This window comes from Bombina bombina, chromosome 3, assembly GCF_027579735.1.
Source record: "Bombina bombina isolate aBomBom1 chromosome 3, aBomBom1.pri, whole genome shotgun sequence".
In the NCBI taxonomy this organism is placed as follows: domain Eukaryota; kingdom Metazoa; phylum Chordata; class Amphibia; order Anura; family Bombinatoridae; genus Bombina; species Bombina bombina.
The window spans coordinates 499,154,204-499,174,325 of record NC_069501.1 but is presented as its reverse complement, the minus strand read 5'-3'; the positions used below and the strand labels follow the sequence as shown (position 1 = coordinate 499,174,325).

The window sequence follows — 20,122 nt, the reverse complement described above, 5'->3', positions numbered from 1 at the left end:
ATTTTTGAATTTGTTTAGAATTGCTACCTGTGAAAGAGAAGGGAGAGTGCAGTCTGTGCGGACTTCATACTTTTGAAGCATTTCATCTATATCCAGTAGCCAAGAAACCAGCTACATCCCAGTCTATTATCAGACTTTGAGGACTTATTTGGTTCACCCATTGAGCTACTTACCCACAGATATGCTTTAATTTATTTATTTTTTGAGAGTCCACTTTCTATTTAGACTACATATTGCCTAATAGCTTTGTTTTAGGTTTATGTATGTGATGTGTATATATATATTTAAATATATTCTTTATACATATATTTTTACTGTATACTCTGGTATTGAGTGCCCCCTAGTGACCGTGTGAGATGTGTCTTTCTGCAGATTTTTTTAAACAGCCCTGACATGTATTTTTCATATGTGTCCTCTTTTTTTAAAGCGGCAATATGGTCAGCCTAACTAAACCTCTTTACAAATAACTGTTCCTCTTATATTATTGCTCCATATAACTACTCCCCGCAGATAGGAGCTTCCTTTAACTCCTCATATTGCCACTTTTTGCATATGGACAACTCCTATCAATACTCCTATCATTATATGATTTATCTAATGCATTCCCTTTACTTGTAGGTTTGCTATCAAACTTCTAGAAGATTTGGTGTTTTTTGTGGTGGATGTTCCTAACAATGGTCAGAATGTCCTGGATATTATGATTACCAAACCCAACCGAGAGAGGCAAAAGCTCATGAGGGAGCAGAACATCCTCAAGCAGGTTAGAAAATGTCACATCATGGAGTATTTGTTATGATGACTTCACTATTTGTTTCCACACATCTTTTAGTGTCTTGTTGAGTTACAGTATATAGAAGACATACTGTTCATGTGCTTTGGGCAGATAGCATTTAAAGTAATTTATATTTCCATTGGAACCAGTATATCAGTACAACATTTTCATTATAGTTAATGGGACCTATGGAGCCGTATGGAGCTTGATGCCCCATGTTTCTGGCGAGCCTTCAGGCTCACCAGAATCACAAGTTATGAAGCAGCGATCTAAAGACTGCTGCTCCATAACCTGTCTGCCTGCTCTGAGGCGGTGGACAGACATCGCCGGAATCAACCCGATCCAATACGATTCGGGTTGATTGACACTCCCCTGCTAGCGGCCGATTGGCCGCGAATCTGCAGGGGGCGGTATTGCACCAGCAGTTCACAAGAACTGCTGGTACAATGATAAATGCAGAGAGCGTATGCCCAATAGTCCCAATAAATGGACTCCTATGTGTTCTAGGACCTTGTAATGTTGACCAGTCAGCAGACTTGGAACTGTAGTTCTGTGTTTATCACCTCCCTTATCATCATCTGCCTTTTTATTCTGGTGTACTCCAGGAATCAGGTCTAGTTTTTTTGTTGTTGTACATGCCGAACAACTGCCCTAAAGGAGACTTTGAGAGGCAATTCTACTCCTCATCTGATTTCTGCCAGGAAGGACTTAAAATCAACACATTTTCCTATGGTTTCAGCTTTTACACTCTCCCCTATTTTGTCAACAATTTAGTCAGATCAACCAATCATGCGGAAAATTTCACTGGATTTAAACAAATGAAATGTTGATGGCGTATGATTCCACAATCTGTTATACTTTTGTGCTAATTAGATGCTTAAAATATTATTGCAACGGTTCATAAGCATTCTAATGATGTGCTATTTAATTGATTTCTAGTTTAAAAATGGGTTTTGTTGGGCTTTTTTGCTGGTTTTAATTAAACCAGGAAGTGAACATTTGTTGAAATGTCAGCTGAGCATTCATGGGATTGGAAGTCAATAAAACACAGGCTTGTAAATGACCTACATGTTCTGTCCAAAACCAGTAGAAATGAGTTTTCTACATGTAAGAGATGTTGAAAGCTTTTGGAAGATTTCTTGTGCAAGATATGATTCTAAAAGTAATTTGTGAGTCATCGGCTTTGGTAGTGGCCTACAGTTAAAGGGGATATGAAACCCAAAAATAGGATTTTGTGATTCAGACAGAGCATACCTTTATAAAAAACTACTTCTATTATCAAATTTGCTTAGTTCCCATGTATATTCTGTGTTGAATAGACACCTAGGTAGGCATCTCAAGCAGGAAATAGTGCTGCCATGTAGTGCTCTTGCAAATGATAATATTCTTGCAAAACTGCTGCCATATAGTGCTTTAGAAATGGGCCGGCTGCTAAGTTTACACCCCTGCTCTTCAACAAACGAAACCAAGAGAACAATGAAAAAATGATAATAGAAGTAAATTAGAAAGTTGTTTAAAATCGCATGCTCTATCTGAATCATGAAAGAACATTTTGGGGTGTTTCCTATTCCTTTTAAGTAAAAATGATGAAAATGTCATCTAGAAAGCAGAATTGCAGCTGAAAACTGGTTTAACAAATATGTTTAAATGGCTTTAATTTAGAAAACAGCTTATTGGGACTCCTCAACCTATCCAATATCCTTATCAGGAAGACTTAAATGTAGACCATACACCGACAACCTTCAATTTTAGCTTCCAAATCTTTACATTTCTCTCAACATTTTGAAATTAGCAGTAAAACAATTCAATTTTGACAGCCCACTCAGGCACAGCCAAGGAACAACACTGTCTAGCCACTCACGTATGATTTGCCCAATTGGGGGGGGGGGGGTTATATGTTCTCATCATTCCATTGGTTGATGTCTTATAATGTTTTAGTTTATTCCTAACAATTCTAAACACTGAATTTGCGATCACACTAGAATTTTCATATTTAGTTTACAACTCAAAGAACTCCATCTTTTGTATTTTTTGTCTTAGTCGCTGTCGTGTTTCAGTTTTCATAGCTTCCCCAAAGCCTTGAGTTGGTGCATGATGAAAACACAATAATTATGAGATGACGTTCTACCTGATAAACAATGGTTGATTTTAATGTCTTATCAGTTATATATCTTCCATAAGTTGTCATGGCAAAATTATTAATTGTTCCTTCTTCATTCCCATGATATTTTCTTGCACTCCTTCTTTACATTCATTTTATACTCATCATAATCCACTTTCTTTCTGCAGATATTTGGGATTCTGAAAGCTCCATTTAAGGGATAAAGGTGGTGACGGTCCCCTTCTTAAGACTGGAAGAGCTATCTGATCAGAAGAATGCTCCATACCAATATATGTTCCGGCTTTGGTTACCGAGTCTTACGTCACTCCCAGGATGATTACAGAAAAAATCAGGTATATATTTGCAGGGTTAAAGGGACCGTAAGCACCTTGTAATAACAAGACAGTTCTATTGTCTTGCAATAGAATAGCATATCTGCAAAGTCTAACTATTCTTAAAACAATTATCATTGTGTTTGCTGCAATTGTTTTTCAATAGCTAAAATCCATTTGCCTTATTTGGAGGAGTCAAACTAAGCTTAGAGGGAACATTAAAACCTTTCTTCTTCATTATTCAGATAGAGCAAACAATTTTAAAAAAATGTTTCAATTTACTTCTATTATATAATTTCTTTAATTCTCTTGCAATACTTTATTGAAGGAGCAGCAATGCACTACTAGGAGCTAGCTGAACACATCAGTAATCCAATGGCAAAAGGCATATATGTGCAGCCAGCAATCAGCAGCTTCTGACACTACCTAGGTATATTTTTCAACAAAGGATACAGAGAAAACAAAACTAGTTGGATAATAAAAATAAATTTGAAATTTGGTTTAAATTTCCTGCTCTATCTGAATCATGAAAGAAAAAAATTGTGTTTCGTGTCCCTTTAAAACTAGAGACAACAAGGTTACCCATGGTCATAGTGTTAGGGTATTGATTTCCAGTCTTTTATGTGTTAAAGAAAAATAAGGAAAGATATGTAACATAGTTAGTCTTGAGAGATCTGCAGTGTATGTTTTCAGCTCTGAGAATTAGAAAAGCCATAATTTGTAAGCAGCTAAATTATATAAAAAGGGGCAAAATAAATAATAAAAGTATATTCAATGTAGTTTTACTATCTATAACTAAACCTTTTATATTAAAATGTCATGGTATTTACTGCCCCTCAAAGAGACGTTTAGATGTTAGGTACAATTATTTGAAAAATGGGGCAAAATAAATCATTAAAGTATCTTGCAAAATTGTTTTACTATCTGTAAACTAAACCTTTTATAATAAAATTTCAGGGTGTTTACTGCCCCTTATAGGACACTTTTAGATGTTAGGTACAATTGGATTTAGCATTAGGATGCTATGGCCCCTATTTAAGAAAGTCTGGGCGGACCTGATCCGACAGTGCGGATCAGGTCCGCCAGACCTCGCTGAATACGGTGAGCAATACGCTCGCCGTATTCAGCATTGCACCAGCAGCTCACAAGAGCTGCTGGTGCAATGCCGTCCCCTGCAGACTCTCGTCCAATGGGCCGCCAGCAGGGGGGTTTTCAATCAACCCAATCGTACTCGATCGGGTTGATTTCCGGCGATGTCTGTCCGCCTGCTCAGAGCAGGCGAACAGGTTATGGAGCAGCGGTCTTTGTGACCGTTGCTTCAGAACTGCATCAAGCTCCATTCGAAGCTTGATAGATAGACCCCTATGTCACTTGTACTTGATATACTGATGACCCCTTTTGGTTACTGACATGTTTCCCTTTTTTTTAAAGGATATTAAACACAAACATTTTCTTGTGATTCAAAAATTTCCAATTTACTTCTGTTATAAAATTTGCTTTGCTCCCATGTTTTTTGTTTGAAGAGATACCTAGGTAGGTCCCTGTTGCATTACATGGCAGAAAATAGTGGGTCACATCTTGTGCTTTTGCAAATGTATAATATCTTGCAAAACTGCTGCCATAATAGTGCTCCAGCACAATCACACTCCTGGGAATTAAGAAAATTTGATAATAAAAGTAAATTATAAAGATGTTTAAAATTCCATGCTCTTTCTGAATCATGAAATAAATTCTTTTTGTTTCATGTCCCTTTAATTTCCATTCATGCTTTACTTTTTATTTTCCTATTTTATTTATTTGTTATCATTCAATTCCCGTTTTTTTTGCACATATTAACTTTCTTTGCAAATTCTTACATCTAAAACGTTGTTCCTCTTTCTCCCTTCTTCATTTACGTCCCCTGAATTCTCTTGTTTTTTCTTACTAATTCCTTTCTTCTGTTTTAATATTCTTATCACCCTCTTTCTCTCCGACCTTGAATTGCTATTGAAGGAGCACATAGCCAAACAGTTTCGGCGTCATGCAGTCCCAAATTGGGCTACGACATCCTAGCAGAGGATACAATCACGGCTTTGGCTACACAATAATCGTAAACTCTTGGAAAACACATAACCAAAACCGAGGTTGAGACTTTTGTCAGTTTTGGTCAGAAAGAACCGTGAGCCAAGGTGAGTCTCACGCAAAATAATGCAGTATATAGTGATAAATATATGACTAGTTGTAACAGCTTTTGAAATTGGTTAATACTGGGCTCAAATGTTTTGACTCTTTAAATTTCTACATATATATATATATATATATATATATATATAATATATATATATATATATATAATATGGTACCCAATTAAGATCACTCACAATAATTTGCATTTTATTAAAGGATTATTTTGCAGTATATTTAGGGCTAGATTACAGGGACACTTAATCCAATGTTTTTTCTTTGGTGATTCAGATAGAGCATGCCAATTTTAAGTAACTTTCTAATTTACTCCTATTATCAAATTTTCTTCATTCTCTTGGTATACTTTATTTAAAATTAAAGAATGTAAGTTTAGATGCCGGCCCATTTTTGGTGAACAACCTGGGTTGTTCTTGTTGATTGGTGGATAATTCACCCACCAATAAACAATGCTGTCCAGGGTTCTGTACAACAAAATAGCTTAGATACCTTCTCTTTCAAATAAAGATAGCAAGAGAACGAAGAAAAATTGATAATAGGAGTAAATTAGAAAGTTGCTTAAAATTGCTGCTCTATCTGAATCATCAAAGAAAAAAAAAATTGGATTTAGTATCTATTTAATGACAATAATACAAGTAACAGCCCTTAATTAAATACATTAACCTTTATAAGGGTAGTAAAATAGTAGCACCACATGTTTTTTAACACATAAAATGTTCTGTGAACGTTCCCACCCACTTTAGGATCTCTTATGAGGGGTACTCACAACCTTCTGGACAGGGAAGGACTAAAAAGAAAAAGTGTCTCAGAGAAATTTTTTGATGTTTTCAGAGCACAAAAAGAAAACAATTGTGGGTTTAGTGTCCGTTTAAAACTGTTTTCCGAAACAAAAAAGTTGCACAAACACTTAAAAAATATGTTACAAAGTACAGTTACATTCATATTAATACTGTCTGATAATAAAGAAATAATACACAAAAATGTTATAAGGGGCTCAAAGATTGGAGATCTCGGATGTTAGAAAAATAAAAGGCAAGCAAATGGCTTTAACATTTAGATACATAGTACATACATACATATATTGTACATATATATTAATGTATATAAGTATTTACAGTCATATATACTCATATAAAAACATTAATATATTTGTACACACATACATATATATATATATATATATATATATATACACACACAACATGTGTGCATTATATCCCTTTGCCATGATGAAAAACATGATAAAACATATTTATGCAATATTCATATTAATAAAGTTTTTAACTAGGCATTTACTGTAAATATTTCCCATTTGCTAATGCAAATATGCTGTGTTGTTTGCAAGATGGGTGTTTTTTTTCCAACATTTTTTTCTCTCCATTAACTTCTATGGGGAATGTGAAAATGCGATGGTGTTTGCGCAATCTCGTGATGTTTTTCCCACTTTTTTTTTCTCCATTGATTTCTATAAGCGAATACATGCACGCGCATGCAAAAACTTAAGTTACGGTTCTTCGCGCTATTCGGTTACGAACGCAGACCTGACAAGTGTAAAACTAAAATCCTAGCAGAGTTTTCGCAATCGACAAAAAAAAAAAAATTATGCGCCACATTTAATTTAGTCCTTAGTGTCACAAACCCTTATATTTGTTGAAACATTGGGTTAAAAGTTGTTCCATGCTACAGAGGTAACCTATCTCAATTTTACTTTGGACTTTTCATTCAAATTAAATAATAGTAATAATAATATGATTTTTAAACCATGCAATCTGTATTTTTTATAGCACCCATAACAACATGCACATCCATTTTTATGATTAGTATTTCTATTATTTTATTAGCATTTTATTATAACAGTTTCAAACAGAAAAAAAAAGAACAACAAATAATTTAAAAGTGTATACTTTGTCAAGAACCATTGTTTTTATGTGGTGTAGGTGCGCTCTCCTTTTGCCACTGCCTTTAAGAATGAACAGGCAACGCTGCTTACTCAACCATCTTGTTAAAACTAGTGGGGACATTGCCTTTAACATCCTTCTTGTCTTAGCACAATTGCCACTATAAAAATACAGTAAATAGTAATAGATCAGATGTAGGACTTATATGGGGGAAAATACATGAAATATTTAAAGGACACTGAACCCAAATGTTTTTGTTCATGATTCATTCAGTTAGAGCATGAAATTTTTAATCAACTTTCTAATTTACTCCTATTATCAATTTTCTTCGTTCTCTTGCTATCTTTATTTTAAAACCAGGAATGTAAATCTTAGCAGCCAGCTCTTTTAGGTTCAGCACCATGGATTAGTGCTTGCTTATTGGAGGCTTACAATTACCCACCAATAAGCAAGATAACCCAGGTTCTCACCAAAAATGGGCCAGCTCCTATGCATCACATTCCTGCTTTTTAAATAAAGATAGCAAGAGAACTAAGAAATTTGATAATAGGAGTAAATTAGAAAGTTGCTTAAAATTGCATGCTCTATCTGAATCGTGAAACAAAAAAATTGGGTTTAGTGTCCCTTTAAGAAGCAGTATATTCCAAAAATAATGCAAAATTATACACACAAATACATGTTTAGATCAATCATACATTCATTTACACAATTCATGAAAAATTCTATCCATTTATTTTGATGTGCTCAGTAAATTATTGGGGGGAATAAATCTCTTTCGTTTATTTTACTTCATTGTTGTTATTATTTATTAAACTGAAAATGCATTCAACATTTACATTAAAGGGACATGAAACCCAAAATTTGTATTTTCTGATTCAGACAGAGCATACAATTTTAAACAACTTTCTATTTACTTCTATTATCTAATTTGCTTCATTCTCTTAGTATCCTTTTTAAAGGAGCAGTTAATGCACTATTGAGAAATAGCTAAACACATCATGTGAGCCAATCCCAAGAGGTATATATGTGCAGCCACCAATCAGCAGCTAGTTCCAAGTAGTGCTTTGGTGCTCCTGAGCTTAGCTATGTATTCTTTTTCAACAAAGGATATTAAGAGAACTAAGCAATTAAATAATATAAGTAAATTGGAAAAACATTTTTAAATGATATGCTCTTTCTGAATCAATGTAGGAAATATTTTGGTTTCATGTCCCTTTAAAGACTATCAAAAATTGCATTAGAAATGTAACATTTGATAAAAGTAAATTATTCCCTTTTCTATAAATAAATGTTGAATTTTTCTCAAACATTCACCTTTGTTAGAACGGACAAATAAAGCTTTATATTCTTTAATTTTACCAAATATGTCAAAATGTTTTCCTCCCTGTGTAGGCTAATAGAACCTTTGGCAATTTCAGCAAACACTAAAATAAAAATCGAGCTTCTTCTGCTCTTTAAGGTTCACAAAAATATGGAATCAGTCCGTAGTCAGTTTCAATATAAAGTAGACCCTATCCACCAATATGTTAAAAAAAAAATATGGAAAAAATATGCATATAAGCAACATTTGACTTAATTTAACTTGAGACTGATATTTCCTTGTTTTTATGTAAATCTGACCTTCCTATAATAACACGCATTAGCATATAAATAAATGTCTGGTACCAACAAAACCAAAAAAATGGTTTACTCCACTACTTATTTACTGTTATAAGGGGTTTCCAAAGAGCCGACACAATTTGTATTTACTGTATGAAATTAATGTAATTTTTTTTTAAAATGGGTTTTTCTTCATATTTGTCTTCTCTGCTGTAGATTTTTAGACTACCTTTCTGATCTGTGCGTGTCCAATCATATTGCTATACCAGTGACACAGGAGCTGATTTGTAAATGTGTGTTGGATCCCAAGAACAGTGACATCCTCATTAAAACAGAGTGAGTTTCAATTTATATCATGTTCCCAGAATCACAGTTCACCATGACTTTGCCTATATTTAAAGTTTTCTCATCATCAGAACTTTATTGCTTGATATAAAATCTTACTAATATTCTTATCTAATACGTAATGTAATTTGTGAAGTCATGAACTTAGCTAGAAGACCATTTCAGATCCCCTCTAAGTTAAATCAATGTCTACTTTAGGCTAAGACCATTGAAAGAGATGTCTCAGTCACCTGAGTATATGAGTATTGAATACTTGTGAAGAAGAAGTAGTGGTTGACCTGGACAGACAAAAACAATGACTATCATGAAAAGAGTATGCGCCAGCTATCCCAAGAAGCACGTGCAGGGAATGCTCATGACGAGAATATGCTAACATATTATAGGTGAGTATATACGGACTTGTATATTTATACTTGAAATGTTAAGCTAAAGAAAATAAACAACCTTTAATATAATTGAGTTACTTCCAACATTAAAGGGACATTAAACTTAGAGGGACTCTGTACTATAAAATGAGATTCCCCTTAAAAGGATACTATACCCATTTTTTTCTTTCATATTCAGAATAGAGAATGCAATTTAAGCAACTTTCTAATTTACTCCTATATCAACTTTCTTCATTCTCTTGCTATCTTTATTTAAAAAGCAAGGATGCAAAGTTTTGGAGCCGGCCCATTTTTGGTTCAGAACCTGGGTTATACTTGCTTATTGGTGACTAAATGTAGCCACCAATAAGTAAGCGCTATCCAGGGTTCTGAACCTAATGAAAGAAAAAAAAATTGGTTTAGTATTCCTTTAATGTGCTCCAAATGTGTTTGTCTGTCTACTTCAGAATATTAAATGTATGAGAAATTGTTCCTTCATATTTTAAATAGTTGTTTTTTTCTCATTAAGACCATTACTTAAGAAATGCCCATAACAATTGTCTGAACCTCCAAGTTAAGCAGACATGTTAATGTTATTTATGTTTCCTATGGAAGTGCTAATTATGGCTGGGGTGTTGAATAAACACAAGCAGCTATTTCACATACAAAATCTCTCTCCCTCATACCCCTACTAAAGATTAATTTGTGATATTTACATAGCTTTTCAATAGAGAAAACATTTGTTACACATATTTTTCAGTATAGGTGGGGATATAGTGCCCCGATTTAAGAAAGTCTGGCGGACATGATCCGACAGTGCGGATCAGGTCCGCCAGAACTCGCAGAATACGGCGAGCAATTCGCTCGCCTTATTCAGCATTAGCACCAGCAGCTCACAAGAGCTGCTGGTTGCAATGCCTGCCCCCTGCAGAGTCGCGGCCAATTGGTCCGCCAGCAGGGGGGGGTGTCAGTGCAACCCGATCAGTAACTTGATCGGGGTTGATTTCCGGCGATGTCTGTTCGCCAGCTCAGAGCAGGCGGACAGGGTTATGGAGCAGCGGTCTTTGTGACCGCTGCTTCATAACTCTGTTAACTGCCTGCAGGCTCGCCAGAAACACGGGGCATCAAGCTCCATTCGGAGCTTGATAGATAGGCCCCATAATGTTAGTATTTCAATATAACAAATAAAGGTGTATGAGCTGTTTGCAAACAATAAAATACACTCCAGCATTAAAATGGACCATTGGAAACATATTAAAGGGTGGGGATGTAACCCTTGCATGTTTTATTAAAATCACTTTAATTTATTTGTAGTATGTATTAGTAATTAAGCTTTACTTTGCAAAACATCTGCATAAACAAATAGAACATTGCATTGTATTGCAGCTCAGGGATAAACTCCTTACATTGTATAGGGGTAGAATTCTTATTACAGAGCAAACACTGTAAGGGGATAATAGAATTTGTTTATGATGATTGATTTAGGATGGCATTTCTCTTGACACAAACACGATAAGCTAAAGAGGCTCTTGTAGATGACAATAAAATGGTTCTCTATATATGTTTTGCTGGACATAGGGAGCGTGTGTGCGCAGACAGCAAATTACAGTGCACATCTGTTTTTTAGAAGATTTACTCTCTTTTTCCCATAGTTTAGTTTTACCCTTTCATATCAAATTCACTTTTCACTGTTAATAAAGCTCAGTTCAGTCTGTTTACCTTTTTTTTTTTGCACATAACTCCATTCTACAGAACCAGCTGAAGCTCTTTGCCCGGATGTGTCTGGATCGGCAGCATCTTGCAATCGGTGAGATCTCAAAACAGTTGAGCGTTGATCCTCATCTTCTTATGCATGGCTGATGAGATTGCTGCCTTTTGACATCAGAGCCTCATTCTGTCACCTCATGGCTGCATGTGCACGTGGACAGGGACCCCCAGGAGCTTGTCACACCAGTCAAGTTTGCCCGTCTTTGGACTGAAATCCCTACAGCTATCACCATCAAAGAGAGTAAGGGACTACAACATCTCATTATCATGTGTCCTTACAAATATTTTTATATAATATAACAATTAAAGTTCATATAGCCTCACACATCTTCTTTTATCTATTATTGGTCCATCACTTACCCAGATGTTTTGCAGGGGCTTTTTGTCAAGGGTACAATAATCTATGATAACCAAACAGGAAGCCATATTCAAGTTATATCCTCCAAAAAAACTGAAACACAGATTGTTTGCACTGGTCCTGGAGAAACATAACTGATAACTTTTGGACTACCAGTTGGAGGAGAGGGAAAAAAAATAAATACAATTATATAATACAGGACCATATATATATATTATATATAATAGAATATATAATATATTATATATATATATATATATTATATATATATATAATATATGTGTGTGTGTATATATATATATATATATATGGGCGACAGTGTGAGGGTTTTAGATAGTTGCGCCACAAAAAGAGTAATAGTAGTATTGCAGTGAAATGCCCCTTAGAGGATGTCCAGTGCCTGCTGCTATTAGTGAATGTCTCATTCCTCCTGATCAGACAAAATTTGAGAATTGTTAATAGAGTGTGTTTTCTAATAGCGCTTGCAGAAGATGTTCCTCACAGGCAAAAATGGGAGAGATGAAAACAGTAATTGGTAATATTCCCAAATGAATAAGTGCAATATAAGGAGATTATAAACAATAAAAAATGCTCACCTGTTGGATCACAGGGAACATCAATCAACGACGGATGGAAGATGGATGGTGTGTGTAAGACACCAAAGTGCATTTATGGGGGACAAAACAAATATGCACCCCAAAGGGATTATTAATGTATATATTAATATCTCCTGATATCAACCGGAGGCTGCTTGTGGGAACCTCCAATTCTTACCACAAAATTAAACTGAGGGAGGGTGCCCAATGTTGGGGTCCTAGGGTTCGGAAATGGATGTGGAAAAAACGGCATGAGACCTCCAGCGCTGCCCGTGTAGCTCGGTCTCTGGCTTTGTAATTCGGAATTCCGGAAGTGAACGTCACAAATGTTGCGTCACGTGCCTTACGCGTTTCGTGAGCGTATCAGCTCACTTCATCAGAGGCTAGTGAATCTAGTGGCATCCTGGGGTACCCTTAAATAGCCTCAAGCTATTTGGTACAAAAAAGGGGGGAGTATATAATGATCTAATTAATCCGATTTGTATTTTTTGTATTTTTTGTATATTTTTGTGTATATACACACGGCAAATTGTGGATAAAAGGGAATCAAACAAAAAATGGAAATATAAAATGTAATAAAAATTGAAACAGTGGACAATCCGTAGTTATGAAGAAGGGAATATTAGCAATCATAAAAAAAAAAATTTTTATAAAATATTTTTATGTAAAAGTATTAAAATATGTATGAAAAATGAATTAAAATATAGATAAACTAAAATATTATTAGCAAATAGGAAATGTAGGGATATGTATGTATATATAATATATGTTTATACATATTTAAAAAAAGAGATCATAGAAATAAAAATGTAATTGACATCCTTGGTATTTTTTTTATTATTATTATTTTGTTTTAAAGGAAGGCTGCTAGATCTATATCAGTGTTTAGGCCATATGGTTTCCTGGTTTTTAATTTGTGAATCCAGTATGTTTCTCTCTTTCTTACTGGAGTAACCTATTTTCTCCTACTCTGTATGGAATGTGTTCAAGTGGCTTTATTTTTAGCCGTCCACACTTTTTTCGTGGAATTCTCGAAGTTGGGTACCAATGCCCATATTCTGGTTTGTCACTGGTGATTTTTTTGTGTGTTCTAAAAACCTAGTCCTTCAGTGTTCTTTTCGTTCTTCCTATATATATTTTATTACAGCTACAGGTTAATTGTAGACAACAAATGCGGATTTGCAGTTCATCAAACTCCTTATTTCAAATTTGTTTATTTCATTATCCTGATCCATTTGTTTTCTTCTTTTGTTTTTACTGTGAGTGTTCGCAAACACACACAATTCTTCCGATGCATTTGGTAAAAACCTCTAGTTTTGGTTTCTAACCAATTTCCCTGATTTGATGCTTTTTAGACTTAGTTTAGTGGGAGCTAGTATGTTTTTAAGATTCGTGTTTTTCTTATATGTAATTTTTGGTTCTCCGGGTAATGTTTCCTTTAGGAAGGGGTCCTTCATAAGTAGGTGCCAGTGCTTATTCAATATTTTTTCAATGTTTTTGGCTCCACTGTTTATGTGGTGATAAATCTGGGACAGGTAGTGTAATCCATATCTGTATAATTTTTCTTTTATTTTTATTTCTGTTTTTTCGGTTAAGTATGAATATCTCTATCTATTTTGCTTACTCTCTCATATGCTTGATCTACTATTTCCTATTATATTTTTGTTGTAAAACTTTTGTTTAAGCACACTTGCTGTTTCTTCAAAATCCTGATTTTTAGAGCAATTTCTTTTTATTCTTGAAACTGACCGAATGGAATATAACTAATCCATTTCATGTGATGGTTGCTTGTGGGCGTGCAGGTAGCCATTTGTGTCGTTTCTTTGTGTAGATTCTTTGTTTCTATCTGTTCATTTTCAATGAATATAGTGATATCAAGAAGTTTATTTCCTTCTTACTCCATGTGTTAGTGAATTTCAGATTCCAATTATTATTATTGATGTGATGGACAAATTCTTCAAAATGCATTTCATCTCCGTTCCAGATGATTATGATATCATCAATGAACCTTTTCCATGTGATTAATATGTTCCAAGAATGTGTTGTTTTTCCATACCGTGTTTGGTCCTCAAAAGCTCCCATATACATATTGGCAAAGGCTAGGGCGCAAACTTAGTGCCCATTGCTGTGCCGAATTTCTGGAGGAAAATTTTATTTTTCAAATGTTAATAATTTTTGGTGAGCATGAAGTTGATTGCTCCCCAATGAAGGAAATTTGTTCTTTTTGATATTGGTATCTGATGAAAGAATTTGGTTCACTGCATTTATGCCTTTACTGTGTGGTATGGATTATACATTGCAGTTACATCCAGTGTTCCTAATGAATAATTGTTGTCCCAACGTAAGTCTTTCAATATTGTGAGTATATATATGTGTGTGTTGTATATATATATATATAATATATAATATGTGGGAGTGTGTGTGTGTGTGTGTGTGTAAGTATATATATATATAATATATATATAGTTGTGTGTGTGTGTGTGTGTATATATATATATATATATGTGTGTGTGTGTATATATATATATATATATATATTTGTGTGTGTGGTGTGTATATAATATAGATAAATATATAATATAATATATATATATATAATATATGGTGTGTGGTATATATATGTATAAATATATATATATATATATATGTGTGTATGTGTATATATATACATAATATATTGTGTGTGGTGTATGTATATGTTATATATAATATATATATATAATATATATATATTATGATAATATAAGAATATATATATATGTGTGTGTGTGTTGTATGTATATGTGTGTGTGTGTAATATATATATATATATATATATAGTATATAGATAATATATAATATATATATTATATATATAATATATATATAAATCAAAATTCATTAAAAATTATGGGGGGAGATAAAAAAACTGAAATTAAAATCCTCCATGTTTTAAAATTAAATCAATGTAAATATTTGCATAGGAAATTAGTACATCTAGGCAAGTATCCCCGCTTGCTTTTCCCCAGAAATTCTTAATATACAATGTTTCCAATGCACAAGAGAATTGTCTAGTGAGTGATTTCTGGTTTGCTGTCATATTCCTGTTTAAAAGGATCACTGTGTGAAAACAGTATTTTTGAAGCAAAAAAACTGAGAATTTGCATATATATAATTTGCATATCTTACCCACAATTCTCTTGTGCATTGGAAACATTGTATATTAAGAATTTTGGGGAAAAGCAAGCGGGGATACTTGCCTAGATGTACTAATTTCCTATGCAAATATTTACATTGATTTATATATATATATATAATTATATATTATATATATATATATATATATTATATGTATATATATGTATATATATATATATATATATATAATGTGTGTGTGTATATATATATAGTATATATACTGTGTGTATATATAATAATGTTTTGATGCTTAAAGGACATTAAACCCCATTTGTTTCTTTCAGGATTTAGAAAGAGCATGCACTTTTGAATAACTTTCCAATTTAATCTACTATCTTAATTTGCTTCCTTCTTCAGATATTCTTTGTTGTAGAAATAGGAATACAAATGGGTGAGCCAATCACATGAGGCATCTATTTGCAACCACCAATCAGCATCTACTGAGCCTATTTAGATATGCTTTTCAACAAAGGGTATGAAGAGAATGAAGCAAATTAGATAATAGAAAAATTGGAAAGTTTTTCAAAAGTGCATGCTCTTCCTGAATCCTGAAAGAAAGAAATTGGGTTTAATGTCCCTTTAACTAGCACGTTTTATCAAATTGATTTTTTGTTGGCCAAAAGTTGAGCAACAGAAAAAGTTGCTCAACATTTGACCAACAGAATAGTGTTACTGGCTAAGTTTTTTAATTGGGTGTTAAAGGAAAATGAAACCCAAAAATGTTGTTTTGTGGATTCAGACAGAGCATACCATTTTAAAAAACATTTTCAATTTTTATTTCTATTATCAAATTTGCTTCGTTCCCATGATATTCTTTGTTGAAGAATACAAAGGAAGGGGTGTTCAGCCTGTCACGTGCACTGCAAGGCAGGAAATCAGTGCTGCCATCTAGTACTCTTGCAAATAGGTAACATTCTTGCAAAACTGATGCCATATAATTGCTCCTTTCACGTACACGCTCCTAGCTTCCATCCCTGCTCTTCAACAAAAGAATACGGAACATTTGATAAATCTGTTGGCGCTCTACAAATAACCAATAATGATAATAATAATAGAAGTAAATTGAAAGTTGCTTAAAAAATGCACGCTTAGCTGAATCATGAAAGAAACAATTTGGGTTTAGTGTCCCTTTAATAAATGTTATGTTTATCATGACTTGAAATACTCTATTACGTTTCTTTTTCTATTGCTTTTTATACTTGCACCCTGGAAGTTGCACAATGTGTATAGTAAGTGCACATCTGCACGCCAGGGAGCCATGATGGCTAATAACATTTACTACTATTTTAGAAATTCCTTCATGCTCTTAAAAAAAAATGTATAGCTGGCTCCTCTGTAAATTCCTTTCTTTATGGCTCATAAGCGTTTTATAAATACCTTACACCTGGGTTGAAGCGTATTCAGAATCCTAATTGTTTCTTTTATTTCCAAGTGACATTTGGAAGCTGTGTAAAAAGTAGATTTATCCAAACGTTGAATTTAAGGAAGACTGGAAATACCTGTAACAAATTTTCTAACGATGTGTTAGAGGCGCGAGGCTCTTATCTGTAATGAATAGTACACATGATTAAAGGTTGAAATAGTGTGTCATTATCATGATTTAGAATAAAAAATAATGATGAATTTAGCTCCCAAGTTCCTCTATCTTTTGTGCTTTGAAAATGCCTTTTGTTAGAATTCAAAGGAACATGGGTAGTTACATTTTATTTATTTTTTGTTGCTCTGTACATAACAGGGACAGGCTTTTTATTTTATTATTTAATAGGTTATGTAAAAAGCATTTAACCTTTTAAAGGGACATACGTCTTAAAACTTTGCTACTTTAAAAGCATTGCAGCACAGATCTGCAGATTGTGAGGCAGATAATCCACTGAAGTATTTCTAGCCTCCTTTGGAAAACCTTTTTTAAAAGCTTTTAAAGGGACTTGAAACTCAAAATTTTTCTTTTTATGGTTCAAATAGAATAAACTTTGCAATTTACTTCTATTATCTCATTTGTTTTGTTGAAAAGATACATAGGTAGATTCAGGGAGCGTGCTGATTGGTGGCTGCACAAATATGCCTCATATATAATAGAAAACCAGCAGCACTGTGGATTTAATTCAAAAGATATAATTTACTCCAGCATAGAGGGAACAAGTAAGGTTGCCTCATGCTATTGGCTAATCCATTGCACTCAACTAGCTGGTTCTTCAACAAAGGATGCCAAGAGAATGAAGCATTTTAGATAATAAAAGTAAAGTTGGAAAGTCGTTTAAAGTTGTATTCTCTATCTGAATCATAACATAAACATTTGAGTGGGTTTCATGTCCCTTTTTAAAGGTGAGTAGTACAGTCAATCAAATGATGTACTCCCCACCCCTTTAAAGGGACGTTAAACACTAAATACATCTAGATAGAATGATGCATTCAAAGAAAAGATTAGTCCATGACTACATGTAGATGTATTTTTTAAAGTTTCATTAGTTGTTTAAAAAAGTGACAAAATAAGTTTTAGTGTCTATAGAACACTGGGAGCTGCCATGTTGTAACTTGTGTTACCTTCTCTGCTGTGGCCAATTAGGGACAGTTATACATAGGTCATTAGAGGTGCAGCCAATGGTTGTGCTGGGAGTTTAACAGTTTCTGCACTTCCATTTCTAACCGGAACTGAAAAGCTCACAATTTCAGAATGGAATTACAGGCAAAGAGGACAAAATAAATAATAAAAGTATATTGCAGAGTTGTTTTATATATACAATTTATCATTTATATACCATCTCAAAGTGTTTTTAAATTGTCCCTTTAAGAGCACACCTGCTTTTCTGCGCATACAAATAGATCAATATGCTGCGTGCAGAGCAGCAGCTGCTGCATTGTAATAAGATTATAAAGAAACAAATATTGCTGTGAGGGGTGCTTATTGGCACATGAGGACCACTCAACAGGTGATATAAACTGAGAGTTTTACACCCTAAGTTCAGGCAGCTATTCTATAGTCCTGTGCTGGTAATGATTTTAAAGGACAGTAAAGTCCAAATTAAACTTTCATGATTCAAATAGGACGGTGTCATTTTAAACAATGTTCCAATTTACTTTTATCATCAAATTTGCTTTTTTCTCTTGGTATATTTTTGTTAAAGGACATTATACACTCATTTTTTCTTTGCATAAATGTTTTGTAGATTATCTATTTATATAGCCCATAAAGTTTTTTTTTAAAATAAATGTATAGTTTTGCTTATTTTTAAATAACAATGCTCTGATTTTCAGACTCCTAACCAAGCCCCAAAGTTTTTATGTGAATACCGTCAGCTACCTTCTCCAGCTTGCTGCTGTTTGTGTAAAGGGGTCTTTTTCATATGCAAAAGAAGGGGGGAGGGGGGAGTGTCTTATTTGCCACTTGCAGTGGGCTTTCCAGCTACCTTTTAAACAGAGCCAAACTGACAGCTTCTAAGTAAGTTTTTAAACCGTTTTATACTGGATTTTTATATCAGTATCTGTGCATCTTATTCTTTAATAGTAGTGTCTATTACATGCAGTTATATGAAAAATAAGTGTATACTGTCCCTTTAAAGGCTAAACGTAGGTAGCCCCATAGGCTGATTTCTAAGAATCTGCAGTCCACCACTTATCTCACTGTCTGGCCGTGAATAGCTAATAACAATGTACTTGTTTGTTCATGTGTGCCATATAGATAACATTGTGCTCACGCCGGTGGAATTATTTAAGATTCAGAACTAATTTCCTGAAATGCAAGTCTGTCAAAAGAACTAAAATAAAGGGGCAGTCTACAGAGGCTTAGATAGATGTAAAAGTATATTAATATAACTGTGTTGGTTATGCAAAACTGGGGATGGGTAATAAAGGGATTATTTATCTTTTTAAACAATAACATTTTTAGTGTTTACTGTCCCTTTAAATGCAGTACATAAAAGTTTTAGACTTAGCGTCCCTTTAATAGAAACTGGAAATTCATGTTTGTGCCCAACTCATACAATTTGGAAAACAAGGTTTATTTAGCAATAAAGCATTGATACAAATGTATATCATTTTGGAATAACAGATTTATGCACAAGAAACAAAAACTTAGGGCTCAATTATTGCATCTAAAATATAGGCGTATTGAAATATACTAGTTTTTCTTTTTAATAGCAAGTCCCATTAACTATCCATATTGCAACAGAGACAGAATTATTTTTTTAAATCAAAAATAGCTTAATTTTTTTTCTACTGCATGTTAACTTTATATCGAAAAATGGAAAGTTATTAAAAAAGGGAGCTTTTCTGTAATATCATCTCATCAACATGATTATAATCTGACCCCATGTGTTTATTTTTGCACTTAAAACAATTACTTCAATTATGTGGCGCGTCTGTTTTGTTATTAAAGGGATACTAAACTCAATTTTTTCTTAATGATTTCAGATAGAGTATGTCATTTTAAGCAAGTTTCTAATTTACTCCTAGGGGTCAATTCACCGACCCGTCTGCCAGCTCTGAGGGCGGCGTACAGCAATCAGCCCGATTGGATACGATCGGGTCGATTAACACCCTCTGCTAGCGGATGATTGGCCACGAATGTGCAGGGGGTCGGTATTGTCACAAGCATTTCAACAAGAAATGCTTGTGCAATGAATAAATGACGACAG

The 20,122-nt window shown here is 33.8% G+C and overlaps 1 protein-coding gene across 1 annotated transcript in view; it reads left to right on the top strand.

Annotated features, from left to right (window-relative positions):
• Nucleotides 1-20,122, top strand: part of ITPR3 (inositol 1,4,5-trisphosphate receptor type 3) — a 579,835-nt gene that overhangs the window by 246,627 nt on the left and 313,086 nt on the right. The window contains 15 exon segments of the mRNA XM_053706861.1: nt 619-760; nt 3,062-3,088; nt 3,090-3,116; nt 3,118-3,180; nt 3,182-3,226; nt 5,198-5,218; nt 5,221-5,346; nt 5,348-5,373; nt 9,100-9,219; nt 9,427-9,481; nt 9,484-9,613; nt 11,347-11,429; nt 11,431-11,457; nt 11,459-11,500; nt 11,502-11,599. Of these exon segments, the coding sequence (XP_053562836.1) occupies nt 619-760; nt 3,062-3,088; nt 3,090-3,116; nt 3,118-3,180; nt 3,182-3,226; nt 5,198-5,218; nt 5,221-5,346; nt 5,348-5,373; nt 9,100-9,219; nt 9,427-9,481; nt 9,484-9,613; nt 11,347-11,429; nt 11,431-11,457; nt 11,459-11,500; nt 11,502-11,599 (1,032 nt within the window).